Raw genomic sequence first — 22397 nt, forward strand, 5'->3', positions numbered from 1 at the left:
CTTTCTTGCCCCTTCTTTTAAAAAAAAATGCTTGTTCTCTTTCTGGACTTCCTATCTCTCAGCGCTCAGAGATAGCTGCTTTGGTGTCAAGGTCAACCTTCCATCCACCCACGTTTGCTGCTGTGCCCTGTGCCCCGTGACCATCCTTCAGTCAACCTCCCTGACAGCACTGACCTCTTCCTTTATTTCCTCTTTCCCTCCATTCGTGGACATATTCATGACACCCCCTCTCTAAAACTGTCTTCCTAAATAAGCATTCAAATTCCCATTTCAGTAATTTCTCTTTGTTAGGGTCACAGGTATAGCACAGCCCTGAGGTCATATCTCAAGCCTACCCCTGTGGTGGTTTGAGTGTAAACACAACCTCAAGTGTTTGTGATCCAGCTTTGTATTTGATCCCCAGCAGGTACAGCCTTGACAGAGGAGCCATGTCACTAAGTATAGGCCTTGGGGTTTTTGTAGTCCAACCCCTTCAGTGCTAGCTAGCTCACCAGACTAGTTCCTTACTGCTGTGTGATAATGCTGTTTGCTCTGCCAACCTTCCCCTAACATGATGAGACTTCCCTCAAACCCGTAAGCCAAAATAAACTCTTTCCATCCACAAACTGCTTCTGTTCAGGTGTTTTGTCCCAGCAACAAGAACGTAACTGCTATAACCCCTTACCAGCTAGATGACATTAAAAAGTAAATATAGGGGCTGGAGAGAGGGCTTACTGGTTAGTGTTTGCCTGCAAAGCCAAAGGACCCAGGTTCAATTTCCCAGGACCCATGTAAGCCAGATGCACAAGGTAGTACATGCAACTAGATTTTGTTTACAGTGGCTACCTGGCATGCCCATCTTCTCTCTCTTTCTCTCTCTCCGTCCCTCCCTGTCTCTCTAAGATAAATTAACAAAACATAAAAATAAATTTAAAAAGAAGTAAATAAGGTCATGCTGAAGCCCATAGAGGGACTCTTGTGTTTTAGACACAGGGCTTTAACTACCACAATTGGCTCACCAAACTCCATCAACTCCTTCAAGAAATAGGGACATTGCCTTTACCTTTGAAGAGGCACCTGAGCTCTTACAGTACAGTGATGCCTTTAGTCTAGCTGAGGGTTGGAAAGGTCTTAAGTGAGGAAGAGGAACATGTCAGAGGAAAAGTCATGCTCACCCAAGTCCTTTCCCTCCTTTTGCAAAACTCTGCTTACTTCAGAAATGGAGCGCAGGCCCAGAAGGAACCTTTATACTGAGTAGCTCTAGTGGTGTGAAGCTTAGCTTGGAGCCATGCTGCAGCTCTGATCGAGGCTATTTAAATTGAGAATGCATGTCATGCACTTGAAGCTGTCAGTTCACTGACAAGATCAGTTCTTTTTAAGGAGAAGGCAAGAACATGGATTTCTGCAAAGCTAGGATGAGACGGAAAACATAATCAAGGGAGAACACTGCAGTGAGCCAGCCCCTGAGCGCCTTCCACCATGACAGCTGTTTATTCAAGCATGAAAACTGGGACATTGCTCTCACAACACTAATTAGACAAAGAAATGAGATATGCAAATAGTTTTTAAAGTCTACTCACTCTAATAGTATTGCCAGATAAAAGTTCATAAGAAAAACATTACCCAGGAGGGTCACCCTGGAGCCAATGTCCTTCACTCTGACTATCTGACCTAGCATATCCCTAGAAACAAAACTCAAATTCAAGAGTCAGGCCACTCCACAACCTTGGAGACAGATAGGATCAATTTATCAGGAATATCATATGGGTCAAAGTCAAAGGAAGTTATTACCCAAGAAAAAAGCATGTTAGTTTCCAGAATCCCAAAATGTACAGCTTCAGACCCAATATGGTCATTATTCCTCCTGCAGTGCAGCCTCGGAACAAGGACCACCAGAGGGAGAGTCTCAAATCACCCAAGGACAGTGCTGAACACAGAACTGCACTGGCCTGAAAGGTATTTGGTCCTGCCAAGCTGCCTCACCACACAGAGCTCCTGACTTCTATCTGTAAAGCAGGTGGAGCTGCAATGGACATTGAGAACATAAACCAAGGTCAAGAGTCTGGTCCACTGTAGATGGATCATGATTGCAGATCCCTCTCCTCCTTATTAACCCAGAGATGCTTGGGATGGCTGGACATGGAGCTGAATCCATTCACAGACATCTATCCGAGCCCTTCTATGTGTCTAGCACTTTGTGAAGTCCCTACCTTCTGGTAGCCAGTGGAGAAACACACCTAAGGTAACAACACGTGTTGAGAGTTCTGTGCAGGAAAAGCAGCCACAAGAATGGAGAGGGTTCCTGGGGATACAATATCTGCTCACTCAAAACCAGTATTATGGTTTGATCAGGTGTCCCCCATAAACTTATGTGTTCTGAATGCTAGGTCCCCAGATGATGGCAAGGGAATTAACACCTCCTGGGGGTGGGGTATTGTTAGGGGAGGACTTATGGGGGTTACAGCCAGCTTCTTGTGTTTATCACACTCTTCTATTACTGTTCTCCATCTGATGTTGGCCAGTAAGTGGTATCTATCCTCTGCTCATGCCATCATTTTCCCCCACCATAATGGAGTTTCCCCTCAAGTCTATAAGCCAAAATAAACCCCTTTTTCCCACAAGCTGCTCTTGGTCAAATGTTTTCTGCCAGAAATGCAAACCTGAATGCAAAAGCCAGTGAATAGAAAAGGAAGAGCTAGACTCCCAGGCAAAGGAGACAGCCTATTCGGAGCCTGAGGTGACAAGGTAGAGCCTGTTTGAGGAACTGTAACAGGGTCTGCACTGCCAAAGTTTGGGACCAATTTTTCTCATTCAGATATAGCTTCCCTTAGCCCAGCTCCTTCAAAGTTTGGGGCCTGAACTGCTTTTGGAAGCTGGAATCCTATTGCACGGCTGTCTAGAGAACAAAGGAGCATCCCTGGACTGTGTGTCATCTGCCCAGAATAGCATTCTAGTCACACTGACAATGTCGTCATGCCCAGGAGGCTCACTGGAGAGCAGTCTGCAAAGGTGGCCAAAGCAAAGCTGCTCAGCAGGAAGTCAACAGTCAAAGCAAACTGCTCTCCTGTGCGCATGCCTGCCCCACTGAAAATGCCCCGGGGTGACAAGTTCTAAAGTTAGATCACCACGGCCTGGACCTATGTTCTCACACACGAACATGGAAGATGTTTGCTCACATTCTTCTAAAATACTGGTTTGTGGTTCCAGGGCTCCAAATAGATTTAAAATGCTACCAAATAAGAGCTGGGGATCTAGCTCAGTGAAAGCGCTGGCCTGATATACCATGGGGCCCTGAGTTCCACCCCCAGCACCATTAGATAAATAAATAGCCCACAAATAACTGCCCAATCCCCCACAGCACTATGACCTGAACTGATTTATTCTCTACCAAAGCAACCTTCCCTTCATTACTACAGTCACTCATCCATCTGTTTGTTCACCATGTGTTTACTGAGCACCAAGGAAAGTTCTAAGTCTTGTTTGAAGTCCAGAAGGTAACCAAGGAGACACAGGTCTTGTCCTCTTGAAGGTGACACTCCCGCTGACTGGCGTTGAAGGCTGGGCACTAGAAAGACCTCCTTAGCCCTAAGTCTGTGGAGCAGCAAATTGATGATCTCCCACACAACCCCTCTGAACCCCCACTCAGGGCCAGCATTTCAGGCAGGGCGTCCCTGCTCCTCAGTTTACCTCCTTCTTCTCCAGGCACAGCCTCTCCAAACTCAAGTCAAGCCTGGTCTAGAGTGAATCCTCCTAGAATACACACTGGATTTCCTAGATTCAAACCATACTGTGATCTTCATGAAGTCACACATCCTCACAGAAGCACAAAAGAGGTACTTTGCAGCAGGATCAGGACATGGCAACATTCCCTCCATCTGTGCCCCCCACATTGAGATTTCCTTTTTAAATTTTTATTTATTTATTTATTTATTTATTTATTTATTTATTTATTTATTTGACAGAGAGAGCACACAGGCACATCAGGGTCTCCTGCCGCTGTACACGAGCTCCAGATGCATGCACCACTTTGTGCATCTGGCTTTACATGGGTACTGGGGAATCAAATCCAAACTGGCAGGCTTTCCAAGGAAGTATCTTTAAGTGCTGATCCATCTCTCCAGCCCTGCACTGAGGTTTCTGAGACATCTCCACGTGACTTTTTACAAATTGAGAAATACACAACAGAGTGTCAGACAGAGGCCAAAATATCCCCTTTTTTAATTGCTGCAAGCCAGGCAGGAAGAGGTAGTACCCTTGATGACGCACTGAGTGGCGTCCTCACAGAAGGAGCTGTCCCTCTCTCCCTGGCGCCAGCCCCTAACACCTGTTCTCTGAAGAAGGTGGGGGTAGGGAGATGAAAGACAGGACAGGTGTGCAAAAAGCCCAATTTCTGCTCTCAAACTCCTTGACAAGGTAAGTCACACTATGGTGGCTATGTGGTAAAGAGATGAGGAAGGACCTACTGACATTTAAGAAAAATTATCAAAGCACAGAAGGTACCCTCCTTTTTACCTCCCAAGACAAATTAAAGCCACACAGCTATCAAGCCCAGGCATCCTTGATCCCTCAGTCCAAAAGACCCCAGATCGCTACATTTTCATCATCTTCTTTTCCCTAACCCTTCCACACCAGCTGTGCACCATGACTTATTTAGATCCTGTGATAGCCAGAACTACCAACCCTTTGTTTCCTTCATACTTCAGACTATCAGGAGAGTGGGTCTGAAATGTAAGCCTCATCATGGCTTTCCTCTGCACGTCAGCCTCCTGTCCAGGCTCTCCACAGCTCAGAAAGCAGGTGTTGGAAACAGGATGCAGGGGAACAAAACATGAAATGTTTCAGTCTTGACAACATAAAAATGAGCAGTTCAATAGACTAGAGTGGGCATGTAAAGGAACCAAGAAAGGGTTGTTAGGATAACAACTCAGGAGTTCCAAGATGTTTATAGGCTGGAGAGATGGCTTAGTGGTTAAGCGCTTGCCTGTGAAGCCTAAGGACCCCGGTTCGAGGCTCGGTTCCCCAGGTCCCACGTTAGCCAGATGCACAAGGGGGCGCACGCGTCTGGAGTTCGTTTGCAGAGGCTGGAAGCCCTGGCGCGCCCATTCTCTCTCTCTCCCTCTATCTGTCTTTCTCTCTGTGTCTGTCGCTCTCAAATAAATAAATAAATAAATAATTTTAATTAAAAAAAAATCAAAAATTGTGAAGGGAGGGGGCTGGAGATATGGCTTACTGGTTAAGCACTTGCCTGTGAAGCTGAAGGACCCTGGTTCAAGGCTCGATTTCCCAGGACCCAAGTAAGCCAAATGTACAAGGTGGCATGTGCGTCTGGAGTTCATTGGCAGTGTCTGGAAGCCCTGATCCACTCATTCTCTCTCCATTTATCTGCCTCTTTCTCTGTCTGCTTGTCACTCTAAAATGAACAAATAAATAATTTGTTTTAATTGTGAAAGGCAAAAAGTGAGATGGGAAATAATGATGGGGCATTGGCTATAGAAGTGAACTAAACTCTCATCTCTTATCGCAGACAAAAAGAAATATTAAAGTTAACAATTCAAGAAAATTAAAACACAAATTATCATTTTGCTTCTCTTCTAAGAGTCTGTAAGGACTCTGTGATGACTAATTTAAAAGACAAGTACACTTTTTTAAATTATGCAACAAAATGTGGACTTCTTAATTTATTAAATTTTATTATAGTAGGCAGAGATATTCAAGTTTTCATTCCATTGGATTGAGGGTAAGATTCCTCTGGACATACTCCATAAATATCCATCAAAAATGACTCCTTTCCCCATGAAAGGACGTCTGTATAAAGGCTACACCTGAGACAAGTATAGGAAAAGAGTTTAGCTACCCCAACATTGCTCAGCTCGGGCATTAAGCCCACTGTTTTCCTCACAATTCATTTTAACAACCTGCTGGCAGCCTAGGACACTCCCTCTGAGCTGAGTTTCATGTACGCCCACTCCTAGCAATGAACAGGCTTTATCCCCTCAGCTACCATGATTGGTGATCAGTTCCTATACATATATGTTCTGAGACCCAGGATCAAAACACCTGGGGGCCATCCAGTCTGGACTGGTTTGGGGTATATTCCACAGCAAGACAACCCTCTAAGTGAACTTCTAGAGAGAAGCCTCTATTTATCATCTTAGGCTTGTGTACAACTGGGTATACATCATGGGAAAGAACATGCCTAGCTGAGGCTGTCGTACGACCGAAGCCTGTCAATCAAGCCAGAGGACCACTCAGACTACATCCCTCACAACCAGTCTATCCTGCCCTTAAAACCCCACAAAGAGTAGAGCCAAACATGACTGGGGCCCTCATGTACCCTCCACTCGAGTGGCCTGCTGCCTCTCTTGGCAGCGTATTCAAATCGTTATTATCTCCTTGCTTTTCTCTTCTTCTTTTTTTCTTGTTATTTTATTTATTTATTAGAGAGAGAGAACACCAGGACCTCCAACCACTGCTAACAAACTCCAGATGCAAGTGCCCACTTGTGCAGCTGGCTTACATGGGTCCTGGAGAATCAAACCGGGATCCTTTGGCTTTGCAGGCAAACACCTTAACCACTAAGCCATCTCTCCAGCACATCTCTGTGCTTTTAATAAAGTTTCTTGCTGCTTCACTTGTGTACACCTTTCTCCAGTTCTTTGAGTAAGATGTCAAAAACCCTGAAAACACCAAGACAGAGCCCACTGGTGACAGAACAGCCTGCCTCCTCTACCAACCCAGCTGCCGGCACAGAGATGATCAGGACCAGAGTGACCCAGAGTTACCAGCAAAAGTCAGCAGTGCCACTCAAAACAAATCATGTGAGGAACAAGACCTGGAAATTGCCTCTATTACTAACCATTTGACTTTTGGGAAATTCCAGTTTGAGTAGAATCTCCATTTACACGTACAATTTCATTAAATCTTTAGTTTGACTCAATTAACCAAGCAAATAAAATTGCACCAAAGTGGTCCAAAAGCAGCAGTGCCCAGGGCTGACATGAGACATCCTCACTTGAAAATGCACCTGCTGTGGCGTGAGAACCGGACCCCACCCTGTGCACTAGGAGCCTGACGAACTCTAGCGAGCTGTTATTTGTTCTAAATGCATTGTGTCTCCTCTAAATAGGAAAATCATGAGTCTCCCCATCTCTCACGTCTGCTGAGACAATTAAAGGTGTGATTACGTATGAAATGCTCAATGCAGGGCTAGAGAGATGTCTTAGTGGTTAAGACAAGCTAAGGCACTTGTCTATGAATCCTAAAGATCTAGGTTTGATTCCCCTGAACCTACATAAAGCAGGTACGGACGGTGGCACATGCTTCTGAAGATTGTTTGCAGTGGCTAGAGGCCCTGGCACACCCACTTCTCTCTCTCTCTTTCTCTCTTGTCTTTTATAAGTAAATAAATACATAACTAATTTTTAAATATTAAATGCTGAATGTGGTTTATCTCCTGGGATCCCCTTCTCTACAGAACCTACTAAAGCCGGGGCCCAGGCTGTAGAGCGATGAGCTTAGAGAAAGAGGACAGTGGTCTGCACAGGAGCTCCTCTCATCTTACATGGAATAGCAGTTCAGCTGAAGAACTCCTAAGAATGACTTACCAACCATCAATGGTCTGTGTGACTTTGCAGGCAGCTCAATGACCCCCAGAGGTAGGTGACAGGGCTTCCATAGAGCAACGAAGCACCTCACAGCTTCAGCCAGCCGGGGCGCATTTCTACCTGTCCCAGGTGAGTGGCTGCTACAACCCGGGAAGGACGGCTCCCTCACAGGCAGGGTCATGGAGTGGCTGGAAACAGTCTCCACTCACGGCTGGGTTGCGGCCTCACTCAAAGCTACACCCTGGCCTCTGGCAGCTTGGTTCTCATAGGCCTGCTCTACCTCTGATGATCCCATGAAAGCCCTGCTCCTCGAACTGTTGACACCCTCACAACATCTACTTATCCCGAGCCACATCAAACAGGGAGGAATGCCCAAGGACTTTTCTCTCCTCTAACACAGAAAAACTCTTACCCTCCAAGTGCCCCCAGGCTGTCCTTCTGTGAATATGACCTGGATATGTGGCTTATTAAGGATGGGCTGGATTCCAACTCTAGGTCACTCTGTCAGACACCAAAAGGCCTCACTTAGAAATGTTTATATGAAAGACATGTAATGGCATTGGAGGTAAAATTCATTGGCAAAGTATGTACTCTGCACAAGTGAGGCCCTGGGTTCAATTTCCAACATGGGGCAGTGGGGGGGGGGGAGACATACTTCGACAACTGACATGTTATCCTCAACACCTCACAACTACCTCCCCCCCCCCCGCCTGCCGGTGTAGGAGCACCGTATTTTACACTTTTCTGAACACCCCATGAGTCTCAGAGGGCACGCACCTGTGCGGGTCATCTCTGTCAACTTTCAGCACTACCTACAGTGCCAAAGGAGGAAGGCGCTAAACACAAGCTCATAGAGCTGAAGTAAATTCCAGATGAAAATTCTTACAGCTACCCATTTCAAACACACATGTCACATGCTACATATCTTCATTTGAACTTACCTCCAGCTCCTTAGACTTTGGGCAAAGGGCAGTAAGTATATCCTTCTAAAGAAATGTTTAAGCTTATGTTGGGAAAAATATAAACAGCTGCCATAGAAACGGCACAATATTTAACCACTTTCATATCCACCCAAAGTGCTACAAACTGGATGTTTTTTAGACACTTATGAGACAAATTATGCCCTGAAAAGTCATCAGAATTAGCCTACATTTCATTTCCTGTCTTGGTCTTGATACACAGCAACCCCACTGCTGATGCACTCCCATTCTTATAGTGACGCCTGCAAAAATTAAACTCAGAGTACACTATCCTGTTGCTGTTGTCCACCTGACAGGAAAAAAAAAAAAAATCAGCACTGTCAACTGATAAGAAACTAAATAGAGCTGGAGAGATGGCTTACAGGTTAATGTGCTTGCTTACAAAGCCAAAGGACCTATGTTTGATTCCCCATGACCCACAGGAGCCAGATGCACAAGGAGACATATGCATCTGGAGTTCATTTGCAGTGGCTAGAGGCCCTGGCACACCCATTCTCTCTCTCTCTCTCTCTCTCTCTCTCTCTCTCTCTCTCCTTCTTATCTCAAGTAAATAAATAAAAATAAAAAAAATTAAAAATTAAAATTAAAAAAGAAACTAAATAACCTCAAGGCAGCAGCAAAATCGGGTCCAGTCCGACACCCACAGAGCAGTAAATACATGGCAAGGAAATAATCTGCAAAATTGGTATTTGCCGCCCTCTGGTGGTCATCCCAGGAAGTCTCCACACTAGGAAATCAGTGCTGCCCCCTGCCTCCCTTCCCAGGAGCATCCAGGCTAAAGCCATCATCCATCATCCTACCAGATTTCCTTCCCCAGCACCTGAACAAGTCCTGATCCTCTGCCCCGCGCGCGAGTGTGTGTGTGTGTGTGTGTGTGTGTGTGTGTGTGTGTGTGTGTGTGTGTGTGTGTGTGTACACGCGCCCGCGCGCACACACTGGCCTCCTCTCGCAAACACAGGACACTGAACAGACAACTAATGAGGGAAGAATGACCAGCTTCAACTTCAGCTCTCCAACACTGCTTTTCATGAAAACATGACTGAGGGCTGACAGGTCAAACTGCATGAATGACAAATGAGCATCCGTCAACTTCGCCTTGCCGATTTCAATGAAACGCACATGGGGCACCCATCACTTCCCCTTGCTCCACCCTGTATGTCACCACATTATGTGCTCTTTGGCAGAGGGCTTCAACCCCTACCAACACCATTCAGCGCCGTCCCCACCACGAGCCTGCATGATCCTGCAGACGGGCTTGTTTGTTCCTTTCCTGCTGGAAGAGACCAGGTTCTGCAGGCTGGGCTACACCTTTGGCCTCTCCTTCAATGCTCCTACCTGGCCCCTAAAACGTCGATGACTACTTTTCTCTACAACACTAACTACTAGACCATGCAGGAATTGTTCACACTTTGTGGTTGGATGGCTGTATGAGTGGAAGGATGTTTGGGTGGGCTGATAGGTGTGTAGAGAGAATGGAAAGGAAATAGGACAGATGGTGTGGGGGGGGTGACATTGATCTTATGCATATCGACATTGACAGACATTCAGTGGAGCAGAGGCTGAGTGGGTTTGGTCATCCCAATGACAAGAAGAGATGAGTGTAGTGATTACAGACAAAAAGAAAAAGTAGACTACCTTCTAGCAGTGGGAAAATAACCTAATAGTTTTGTAACAGTGATCACAAAAATGTGATTATTAATTTGAGTCTATATTCTTCAACTCAAAGCAAAGTGTCATAGCATCTGGGTCACAGCCTCAAGGCAGACAGAATGTCAGAATCTGGTGCCAGCTAACCAACCCCAACTCCAAGGCGCACACACAGCCAGATGGACAGGAGCCAGGCAGCAGGGAGAGTATCTACACCAGAGGCACCCCCGGGACACCCCAGGCCCTACTGGACGGCAGCACGAACCTGCAGCCTGTTCCACTGCGTTCACCAATGCCAGCGCTCCACCACCTCCCTTGGGAGTTGAAAGGCCTGCAGTGGCCTCGGACCAGCCAGACTCAGGAAATTCCATGATCCCCGATCTCTTCTTCACTGTGCTCATGAATTGACTCGTAGCAGCCAGAGATCCTAGCAACGTCGTTCAAAGCACAATGTCCCTTTTCCATCCCCATCAAGAGTGGCAGGAGACTGTCTGGATGAAGTGGAGTCAGGTCCTGCCTCAGACCCTTCACCTGTCAACCAGTGCTCAGTGCAGTGGCTGAGAATGTGTGATAAGCTAAGAGGCCTGCCTGGATGCAGATTCTCCGTAGCCGTCTTTCATACTGCTCGCTCTTATGACGAAGGTGGTCATTTAGTCTCGTCTCTCCTCTCAGTCATGTGCTTGAGCGACCCTAATGTGGCCAGACAGCTCAGCCCCTGCAGTCCCCACACCACAGCGCACGGCCGGCACGACTCATCCAAACCAGTTTCCTAGCATGGATTCGGGGCATGTGCCGCTCACCTGAGCTCTGAGCAGCCACTGCCAAGGGTGAGCATGGGCTGCAAATCCTGCTTACCATCCTCAAGCATAATCGTAATCATCAGTGTATTTGAACGTGGCTCGGCCAGCTTTCCTATCCCCTGCCAGGCGAACAGGACATGTGTGGATGCTTTGGGATGAGTAGGCACTTGCGTAAGTCCTTACGTGTACTGACGCCTTCCATCCCTACAGCAGCTCTAGTTTTAAGGAAAGGAGAAGGCGTGTGACTTCTGAAGGCATGCAGAAGCAGAGCGCAAACACAGAAAGGCAGGTTCCAAGCCTCGCCCCCCTGACGGCCTCAAAACTGTATTTGGCACAAACATAACATTCCAGCTGTTTCCACGCACATCAACTCCACTCACTCACCTCCCCTACTACCTTCCACAGGGCACCTCTCTTCCCGAGTCAGGGCTGAGCCCTGGGGTGAGGTGAGGCAAAGGAGGTGGCTCCCATCAGCTGCAGGCTTGACCCGTGATGGCCTCTGAGAGATTCTGTCTAACCAAGCTCTCATTGACCTCTTTGAGACCTTTTGTGGTATCAGCCTGTTCCTGAAGTGAGTTGGACCAAATGATTTAAACAACACATATTTGTTTTCTCATGGCTCTGGAATCTAGAAGTCCGGGACCAAGGAGCCAGCAGGTTCATTCCTGGCGAGGCCTTTGCTCCTGGCTTACAGACAGACATGGTCTCACTTTGTCCTCACATGGCCTTGTCTCCACATGCAGATATGGAGATCTCTGGAGCCTCCTGGTCTTCTTAGACCCCATCACAATGACCCTATTTCCTCTAACTACCTCTTCATACACACACACGTACACACACACACACACACACACACATACACACACACACGCTTTGAGGATGGCCACATATTCTGGGCTGGATTAAGACTCACTCCCCAAAATTCACATTAAAGCCCTAGCATAATTCTCAGTGTTGCTGTTATAATAGTTATAACCGAAGAAATGCCGCAAAGTGTTTGCCTTACCTTCAGATCAGGCAGCAGAGAAACCACATGCAGGCCATGGCCTTTGTGAAGAAGGCACAGTTGCAAGAGCTCTGAAACATACATGAAAACTACCCTTGCACAAAAACAGCATGGCAGCATGTGTGACCCCCCCCCACCCCTGACAGTGGGGGAACCAGGCCAATAAGGCCAGCAGGAGAGAGGATCAATGGGAAGAATGAACGAGGTCAGGAGGGGATTCACACCCAGATCCTGGAGATGGGACAAAAACTTGGCCCTTGATTCCAGGGACACTAAAATGACACAGAGGGTGACAAGGTGGCTGAGAGGGCTCCAGAAACTTACAGCTGTACCCACCTGTTAAACACGGCAGTTCTCAAAGTACAGGTACCCTACTATAACCAACACCTGGGAACTGATTAGAAATGCAGATGCTTAAACCCCAACCCAGATCAGACATGATGGGAATGGGACACAGCTCCTAGGAGGCTGTCTTGAGGAGATGCCCTTATAGGTGGAGACCGGATAGCCTTGTGCTAAAACATTTGCCACCGTGCAGAATCAACTTACATTCTCACTCCCTCTGTTCCCACCTTCCACATTCATAGTGGTGTCCCCAACTTCCTTCCTCCCTGGGCTTCCACAAACAGGCCACCTTAAGCCTCTAGCCTCCCCCACACTCCCTCACCCACAAAACATCTTGGTTTCCTTTACCTTCTGTTCTTTCTAATCATCTAATTCAGCATGGCATTTTATACACAAAGGAGAGGGTGGCGAGAGCAGCAAATGGTTGAGAGAAAGCTGAAAGCTCTGTAGAATGGCAAGGGAATGAGAGAGAATCATGAACAGTAAGACATCTGGGCAAAGTTTGAAAGGACCTAGCATGCCTGGCCTTGAGTGAATGTCACGGTGGGGAACCACAGTCACAGTTTTCTAATACGTCAGGAATGCACGCAGAAGAGAAAGATCCATTTTTCCACTCACCAGCGAGAGCAGAAGGAACAGAACCTTCTTGGGTCTCAGCCGAGGAAACATACATCATATGCCTGAGCTGTAGGAGAAGAGGAGCTGCCAGGAGGGCCACTGAGCTCATCCTCACCAGGGACACTGATGGTGAGGCCACAGACACTGGGGAAGCTTCCAGCAGGGTGGCATGGCAGTACATGCAGGCTCTGGGCAGCATGATCCCCACATGGCCTGGACACTGCAGTTCAGATCTTGAATGCCTTCCAAAGACCCACATATTGACAGCTTGGTCCCCAACCCGTGGTACCATTGGGGAGGTGGTGGTGACGTCTGATAGAAGGAAGTTGGGTCATTGGAAGAATGCCTCTGAAGGAGATGACTCAGCTCCTGCCTGTCTCTCTTTGCTTCCCCATTGCCATGAGGTGAGGGGATTCCACAGACACTTGACACAGGTACAAAACCAATGTGATGACTGAGCATGGACTGAAACACAAATCTATGAGTAACATAAACCTTTTCTCTTCTTAAGTCATTTATCTTCCATATTTTGTTATAGTAACGGAAAGCTAATTAGCACAGTGGATTATTCCATTGGCCAGCAAGGTCTACATAGGCAGAGAAGGTAATGATTTGGAGTTTTGTGGTTTGTTTTAGATACCCAAGAATACAAGAAATTACATACATCTCTGCAAGGCACTGTAGATTGTCCTGTCTGGTGGCCTGGGTTCTAGGCATGCATTGCATAGAAAAGTCCATTTACTTCTCTGCCACAGCCAACTCCTGCCTTCCCTGTAACAACAGCAGTGACAATCACAACCACCACGGTACTGACAGCTGAGCTATAGGGCTACGCTCTGTGTCATGAGTACTCATGCCTTTGCCCATACCTCACCATCGTCATGAATCCCACTTTGCACATGAAGACTGGTGCTTAGCAAGGACTCTTATCTTGCCCACAGCCCCACTACTGGTCACTATGAGAGCAGAGGTTCTCTGATTTTCATCATGCATCATCATCATGCATCTATGCTTCCAGGAACAAAGCATGTTTGTCCCATGAGGAACTGAATCAAACATGGCCCCCAAGACCCTTGGTATCATCAGGTAATGGGAACTTCTGAAAAATCACCCATCCATTCCCTCTCCTGGATCCATCACCCCCACACTGCACCAAATCTGGTAATATTTTATGTTTCCTAGGTAGGGTCTCACTCTAGCTCAGGCTGACCTGGAACTCACTCTGTAGTCACAGGGTGGCCTCGAACTCACAGCAATCCTTCTACCTCTGCCTCCTGGGTGCTGGGATTAAAGGCATATGCCACCACGCCTGGCTATATCCAGTAATATTTTTTCAACATTTTTGGTTTGTTTTTGTGAGGTAGGGTCTCACTCCAGCCTAAGCTAACCTGGAACTCATTTTATAGTCCCAAGCTGGTCTCAAACTCACAATGATCCTCCTACTTCTGCCTCCTGGGGTTAAAGGAATGGGCCACCACCTCTGGCTTTTTTCTGCTTTTTTTGGAGGGGGATATCTAGTGATATTTAAAACCAACTCTTTTCTGGTAGGCCTCCCATTCTAAGCTACCCATACTAGCCCCAGTATGTACTCCCTCAGTTTCACATGAGCTGCAGTGAGTTATCATGATTACTGGCAGTATAGATGTCCTCACCTACACCACACCTGTCTGGGGCACAGGGTTTCCCAGAGGCCTATGCTTCCAGCATATGTTTGTTAAGCACCAGAGTTCCTGCCGAAGGGCACTGGGTGAGGGCGGTTGGAAGACAGCCACGGTGTGGGGAGACATTGAGCAGATAACCCTGTGTCAGCTTTTCATCGCTGCTCTCCATCCTCCTCACCACTGGCACGCCGTCTGGCTGGCCTTCACGACAAAGGCTCACTAGGGCCTCCCTCATTCGATGGTGCTGCTATTGGACCAACCAAGCCACTTGTGACAGGGACTTCAGAACTTGACACCATCTAGCCCCATGCAAAGGCCACCACAGGACAAGCACAGGGGCAGAGCCACAGAAGAGTGTAAGGTCACGGGCTCAGTCCTGAGCTACACACTTACAGTGTCACAGCTGTGCCCACTCAGAAATGCTGGGGTCAGGGCAGGCCTCCTGGGAAGCTTACTGGAAAGACCAGAGAAGGATTTTCATGCTCTTCAGATTCCCACAGGCTGAAGCCAGAACTGGAGTCAGGTGAATGAAATTTACTCTCTGTCTGATGGAAAAGCTGGATTCAAGCCACAAATGTATATTCCTGGAGAGTATACATTTTCTTTCCAGCTTGATCATGCTCAGTGAAGCTTAAGGCAGGCTTTTCTCTCATGTAGAAGAGACTAAAGGACCCAGAAAGCAAAATACTGTAGAGCCATGGGGAGAAGAAAAAGAGCTTTCCAGAGCTTTTCTCTCCATGCTCCAAAATAGATGAAGGGGAGGCAGAGAGGGCTTCTAGAGGTCTGGCCTAATACGCTCCAACCTGTGATGGTGAATGTCACGTCCCACCTAAACAACATGTGTGGATCAACAGACACCAACATACTAAGCCAAGACCTGCTGACCTTCTCCCACGCAAGCAAACTTTTAACTGCTTTCCAGCAGATGTGCTCATCTGAAACAAGGCAGTCTCCTTGGTTCATCTTTTGTGACTCTTGTTGCCACAATGCTCATGCTCTTCTAACCACACTTAGAAGCATGCATCTTTTGTTCAGCTAGATGGAGCAATCTAATGAAAGGGTCTGTACATGGTAAACTGGGCTTCCCTGGCATGTAAGAAGTACCCCTGGCCACCATATACCAACAGTGACTCAGAAATTTTGGCTTGTAAAACTGGTACGCATTCTGGAAACACTCAGAGGATAAATAGTAAAGTCAATTAAAATCAAAGTCCACTACCTTCATGGTGCCCACAGCTTGGGAAACTAACGCTAATCTTGAAGGGGTCAACAACTCCAGCATCACATTGAACCTTGCATTCTTGTTCTTGATAGGTGAATGGTGCTATCCGTCTGGAGCCACTGATCCAAGCCTGTGCAGACGTGGGGAGATAGAATGGAAAAGAAATGGGCTTCAACAAAAAAGAAGAGACGGCACTACTGGAATGGCATCAGGTGGTTCCTGTGTAAACACAGAGAGACACACACAGCTGCTGTGTTCTGGAGATGCTGTTCTCAGGCTTGACTTATGGGAGGTAAGAGCAGGTTTTCCCACTGCTTCCGACCCCCAGCTCAGTAGTAGCCTTCAAGAAAGCAAGGCCTCATCAACCCAAAACCAGAGTATGTCGAAAACCACACATTGCCCTGTTTGTCTTTTAAATGAGATAAATTTACATCCTGTAAAATTCACCTCTTTAAGGTGTTTGAATTAGTGGATTTTAGTATATTCACAAAGTTGTACAAATATTTTTTTTCCAAAGTACTTCACCATCCTCAAGAAATCCCATATCTTAAGCTAGGCTTGGTAGTGCACGCCTTTAATCCCAGCACTCAGGAGGCAGCGGTAGGAGGATCACCATGCATTTGAGGCCACCCTGAGACTACATAGTGAAATCCAGGTCAGCCTGGGCTAGAGTGAGAACCTAGCTCCCCTACCTCAAAAAGCCCCCCCCCAAAAAAAGTCCCGTATCTTTAGCAGTCAGTCTCCATGTGCTTCACCCTCCAATTGAGTTTAAATCTTTACTGATCAGCCTATTCTTAACATTTCTCCTGTGTGGGATCAATTATGACCTGTGTCTTGAGTCTGGTTTTTTTCTCTTAGCCTCACTGACTTCGTCACGTGATGTTTCTAAGGCTCGTCTGTGCTGTGTCAGCACTTCTCTCCTCTGTAAGGATGGATGACACTCACTGAATAGACATGCCCGATTTTTAAGCACTGCAACAGATGAACATTAGAGGGGTTTCCATTTCTTGCAGGACATGAATAATTAATTATGTTATGAAAATTTGTATTCAAGTTTCTTTCGTTTAGGTGTACATTTTCAATTATCTTGTGGACAATGTTTGTATCCACACACATACGTATATTCGTGTGTGTATGTGTGTGTTGGATTGTCTGATAACTTTAAACTCTTGAGGAACTGTCAGATGGCTTTCCAAATATGCGACATCTTATTTTCACTGCTTCTAATGTATGATGGTTCTAATTTCTTCATACCCTCACTAATGCTTGGTGTTGCCTGTTTTCATATAGGCATCTGACATTCTAATCTCTACTGCACTGATGGACAGTCAGCATTATGAGTGGCCTAGAAGAGGACTGGACCAGGCACTAAGATGTGATTAGGATGATATGATACGGGAACTGCCTATCTGTGACTTCCTGGCCTTCTTCCCATTCTCACTATTGGGCTTACTCATCTTGAGGTGCTGAGAAATAATTCCAGGCACTTTGAAACTATGCCTTCAGGTAGTAGTGGTACTAAGAACTTCCTGCTGGGCGTGGTGGCACACACCTTTAATCCCAACACTCGGGAGGCAGAGGTAAGAGTATTGCCATGAGTTCAAGGCCACCCTGAGACTCCATGGTGAATTTCAGGTCAGCCTGGCCCTAAATCAAAAAAAAAAAAAAAAAAAAACAAGAAAACAAAAAAAAGAACTTCCTGGAAGCTGGGAAGATGACTCAGAAGTTAAAGGAGGTACTTGCTTACTAAGCCTGTGGGCCCTGAGTTCAGTTTTTCAGCATCCACATAGAGCCAAACAAAAAAGCGACACATGCATCTGGCATTCGTTTGCAACAGCGAGATCCTGACATGTGTATGTGCACACACAAACACACAAATAAATAAGTAAATAAGCAAAAACTTCCTGGGCTGAAAAGTAATATTTTAACTTTTTTCACCACAAAGGAGGCAACAGCACTTGTCAATTTATAATAGAACAAAAAAGCCAAATGCCCAGCAATAAGGGATGGGTTTTGTAACTCATAGGCCATTTATTTAACAGACCACTATGATAATGCCTGGATGTGCTTGTTGCTGCACAAAAACATTTGTTATGTGCTGTTAAATGGAAATTTAATCTCTGAACATATAGCATTTATAAGTGCACATCGTTTGGTAAAATTTCAACACGTCTCTCTTCTTAGATATATTGGCATGGATAAATCTAGAGAGACACACACTGAAGCGTAACAATCATTACATCTGGGTAAACAGTGAGCTGGATCAGTTTAGTTTGACTTTCTATTTTCTTTTGTGTGACTGTGTATGTGTGCATGTGTGTATGCATGTTCCTTCGTGTGTAAGAATACATGTGTGCATGTGAGGCCAGAGAGCAACGCCAGGTGACTTCCTCAACTCTGCCAGTGGTGGTTTGGATGTAAATGTCCCCCGTGGGCTTGGGTATTTCTAAGCTACCTTTCCCAAGCAGTTATCAATAAACTTGTGGGAATAGCTGGGAAAAGACCACCTGGACCTGTAGTGAGACATAAACTCGAGGAGGCTGGCTTGGGAGAACAAGCAGATTCTCTGCACAGTGGTTAATGGGAAAACTACTCACTTGTCCAGCAGGTTCTCTCTTAGAATCCGAGCCTTATTAAATATCAGAATGCCATTATCCACACCATTCAGACCTAGAGAGAACAGCATTGAAATCTACGCAGCATCTGAATATTGTCCCTGCTGCGCTCAGGCCTATCTCTGTATAGCACAAACCTCTTTATTTTACTTCCAGAATTATTGGTGGTCTGTTGTTTAGGATCAGGGTGAGGATGTTTTTTGTTTCCTAGGTCCTATTTCTTGGGTCCACTCCCAGACAATACTCTTCCTTTGTAAGGAGAATGGAAGACAGACAATGGGCTTTTCCTTCTGTGCAGATTGCAATGTGCCCCAGATTTGGGGATGCGTTGAGGCATATATCTCCCTTCGTAGCAGTGGGGCCATAATTTAAAAAGGGGAAATATCAGGCACAGGATGAACTAGTGAAAAAAAAAAAGGGCACAAAACAAGGGGAAATGGCCACATGATATGGGACAGGCTGTTGTCCTATAAGCTGCCTGGGCCTCTTTCCTAAAGACACCTGTTGCCAAGAATCTGAAGTCTACTTATTATTCATAAAAACTTGGGGAGACTTAGTGTGGGAAGAAAACATTTCTTTCATGAAGTCTTTATTTAGCACATCGCCCCTTGACAAGGACATGATTGTGTGTCGGAGCTGACAAGGAAACCAAAGACTTTCTGCAGTTGCCAGTGTTTTCAACATCTGGCATGACTTCATAAGAGCTGGCCTGTCCCTCTGCTCTCAGCAACACTTGACATGTGAGGCACTTTCAGGGGCCTAGGCTAACCAGGACCTCAGTCACCTCCCAGACGATGCATTTAAAAATCTTGCAAACTCACCTATAGCCCAGCCTGGGACTGTGGCAATGGTTGGTTATCCCAAATGGAGGGGGAGTCTATCTTCTTCACCATGCATGGGATCCTATGTTTCCCTCACATCCTTCCCTCTCTCTCTCTTCTGTCTTTTCCCTTCTTTTCTTTGGCTTAGGTTGACTGTGGCTAAGCTGAATGCTGCTGGTGAGTTGTGACCCTTCCACTTATGTTGCAGTCGTAACCCCCATATCTGTAAGTGGACCTTATCTGGAGATAGTCTTTAAAGAAGCATCAAGTTAAAATGAGCATTAAGATGGCCCTCATGTAAGTGACCGGAGTCATTCATAAGAAGAGGAAGTTTGGAGACCACGCTTGCATGAAGACAGCATTTACAAGCTATGGCAAGAGTCCTGGACCAGAAACTGCCCTCACTGCCTTTAAAAGCAGCCAGCTCTGCTGAGACCTTTAGCTCCAGTCTCTATTCTCCATGACTGTCCCATGACATGCGGGAGCAAATGAGATCAACGTCTATTCCTAACCGGCATTTGGTCTACCTTCTCGGGTTCTCCTTGGCTGTAGCCGGCTTAGGGAGCAGGCAGGAGGTGCAAATGAACACATGAAGCGGCCATCTGGGGACTCACCTTGTTTGTGCATCATGTCAATAGCTGTCACTCCTGGGCACAAGTCTCCGTTTTCATCCCGGATAGGAACAATGAGACAGTGGGGTCCTAAGGAAGGCATAGGGCAGAGAGACACTTACTAAATTCTCTTTTTCTTTGTCTTTTTATTGTTGTTTTTGTTTTTGGCTGACTATTGTAGCCCTGGCTTCTAGGAACTCACTACGTAGGCCAAATTGGCCTGGAACTATGAGCAATCCTGCCTTCCAAGTGTTGGGATTACAGGTGTGAACCACCACATCCAATCCTAAATGCTCCCTTCCAAAGTTAAGAACAAGCCATTATTCATTTCTTGGAGCACTATATGATTATTTTGTCCCCCATATGCTTTCATTTTTGTTACTGTGCACTGCACAAAATGGTGAGTAATGTCAATATAATGACAAATTTTACCAACATTTCTCCGTAGAAGAGAAAGTGAATAACTACATGTTTCTACAATATGAAAACAGCACTATGAAGCTTATCTTCAGTGGTAAGGACTCAATATAAAACAGTAATAATATAATTCTAGTTTTCTACATTGGTCACAAACCTTGAGAACTTCCATTTATGATGAGCTGGGCAAAGACGGCTGATAATTCCCATACAGAGCATTTCCAATGTACATCTTCTGGGCATCCTCACACGGTGTGTCAATTATAAACTCCTGTAGCAAGAGAGCAAAGCCACAGTGTTTCCCTCCACATGGCTGTGTCAACCACTCGGCTCACCGCAGAGAATACCCTAGAAGGCAACGTGCATCGTGCAGATTTCAGAGACAGCTGGGAAGTGGCTGGCTCAACCTTGCACTATTCTATCATCCAACACACAGATTTCCCTTCCACCTTCACTTTGAAAATGACTGGAAATTAAAGTTATTTTTGTTTAATCCAATCAGGAAGAGAACTGGCCAATTTTCACTCATTCACTCCTCAGTCTCTCTTTTCAATCATGGAGGGCTGATATATGCTGTTTGGTTAAGCCTGCCAGGTTTTAATACATAAAGTCTTTTCTTTTTTCAATTAATGGCCTCTCTCTCCCCTCCCTTCTCTCTCCCCGCTTCTCTCTCTCTCTCTCTCCTTCATACTGAAGTTTTTACCTTTAAAGAATCTAACACCAAAACTCCTACAATGACCTTAAATAATAACATAGGCCCAAATCCCAGCTGTTCAGAAGGCTGAGGCAGTTCAAGGCCTCAGTTCAAGGCCAGCCTAAGCTACATAGTGAGCTCAAGCATGTCTGGGAAACTTAGCAAAGCTCTCAAAATAAAGAGATAGGGATATATCTCCATGGTAAAACATTTGTTTGGCACAAGAATACAGGTTCAATCCCTAGTCTGTCTGTCTGTCTCTCTCTCTCTCTCTCTCTCTCTCTTTCTCTTTCTCTCTCTCTCGCTTGCTCTCACTCTTGCTTTCTGTCTCACACAAATAAATAAGAAATAAAAATTTTAATAAACTTTACAAGCCCAGGTATATTCTATTTGGCTTTCTATACAACTCTTACCCCAAAACACCTCACTCCTGAGGCTCCACTTAAAGGAGGGAACAACCAATTACTGGTGGCCCTGATTGGATTTTTCCAGAGTACACATCTGTGTGATTCATCTTGTCTTATCGCCTCTGAGAAAACTTGTTACTTCTCAATCACTGCACCATTACGTGAGCCCTGGATGACGTTACACCCATGATGAGAACTTTGTTTAAACAGCAACAAACCAACAGATTCATAAACTATTTAGAGACCAAAACCATTCTTTGGTGCAAACAAGACAAATAGGCAACTGTGACGTATTCTCACCACAGCTTAGACTATCAGCCCAAATAATTTGGATTTTTAAAAACCACCCATTAAAGCCTTTCAATGGTTGTTTCAGAACCTGCTGTTGCACTTTGCCAGCCTATAAACATAATGAATAAAGCACCCCCTCGCCCCATTCAAAAAGTGTCGTGTACTGAAGCCCTGACAGAAGCCCTTGTAAATGAGAATCCTCTGCAGAGAGAATCTTAGAATGGGCCATGCAGTTGGTCTCTAACATGGCAAAGATTCTGCTCCGAACATTCTGACACTAACACTCGTTGCAGAGAAGCATGGAATCTTCAGTCTCTCCAAAACCCAGTCTTCTTTTCTCTATTTCCTGGGAGCCACTGCAAGAGTGCCTATGGAAATGCTACCTTTTACATCTTGGATCTCCCCAATCTTGCTCATGACAAGGCCTTCCCTTAAACCTCTTGCCAAGGAGGGACAAACCCCACTGCCAACTCTAAGAGCAGATACTTGCGATGGGTCAGGAGCCTAGAGAAAATGGCAGAAAGCGGAGCTGGCTGTTTAAGTGGAGTTGACAATATGGAAGATGTGGCTAAACTAAACCAACATGCTATTGATCACACAAAGGTTATCTCAGATTTCAGATTATGAAGCATATAGACTATGCTTCCCCCCAGCCAAGAACCACAGCCTTGAGGCCTAA

General features: G+C 45.9%; 1 protein-coding gene across 1 annotated transcript in view; it reads right to left on the reverse strand.

Annotated features, from left to right (window-relative positions):
* Acoxl (acyl-CoA oxidase like) overlaps window positions 1-22397 on the reverse strand; it is a 396521-nt gene that overhangs the window by 348035 nt on the left and 26089 nt on the right. The window contains 5 exon segments of the mRNA XM_045148384.1: window positions 15860-15992; window positions 18460-18532; window positions 19913-19999; window positions 20484-20525; window positions 20528-20597. Coding sequence (XP_045004319.1) covers window positions 15860-15992; window positions 18460-18532; window positions 19913-19999; window positions 20484-20525; window positions 20528-20597 — 405 coding nt within the window.

The sequence above is a fragment of the Jaculus jaculus genome, chromosome 4 (genome assembly GCF_020740685.1).
Source record: "Jaculus jaculus isolate mJacJac1 chromosome 4, mJacJac1.mat.Y.cur, whole genome shotgun sequence".
Taxonomy (NCBI): Eukaryota; Metazoa; Chordata; class Mammalia; order Rodentia; family Dipodidae; genus Jaculus; species Jaculus jaculus.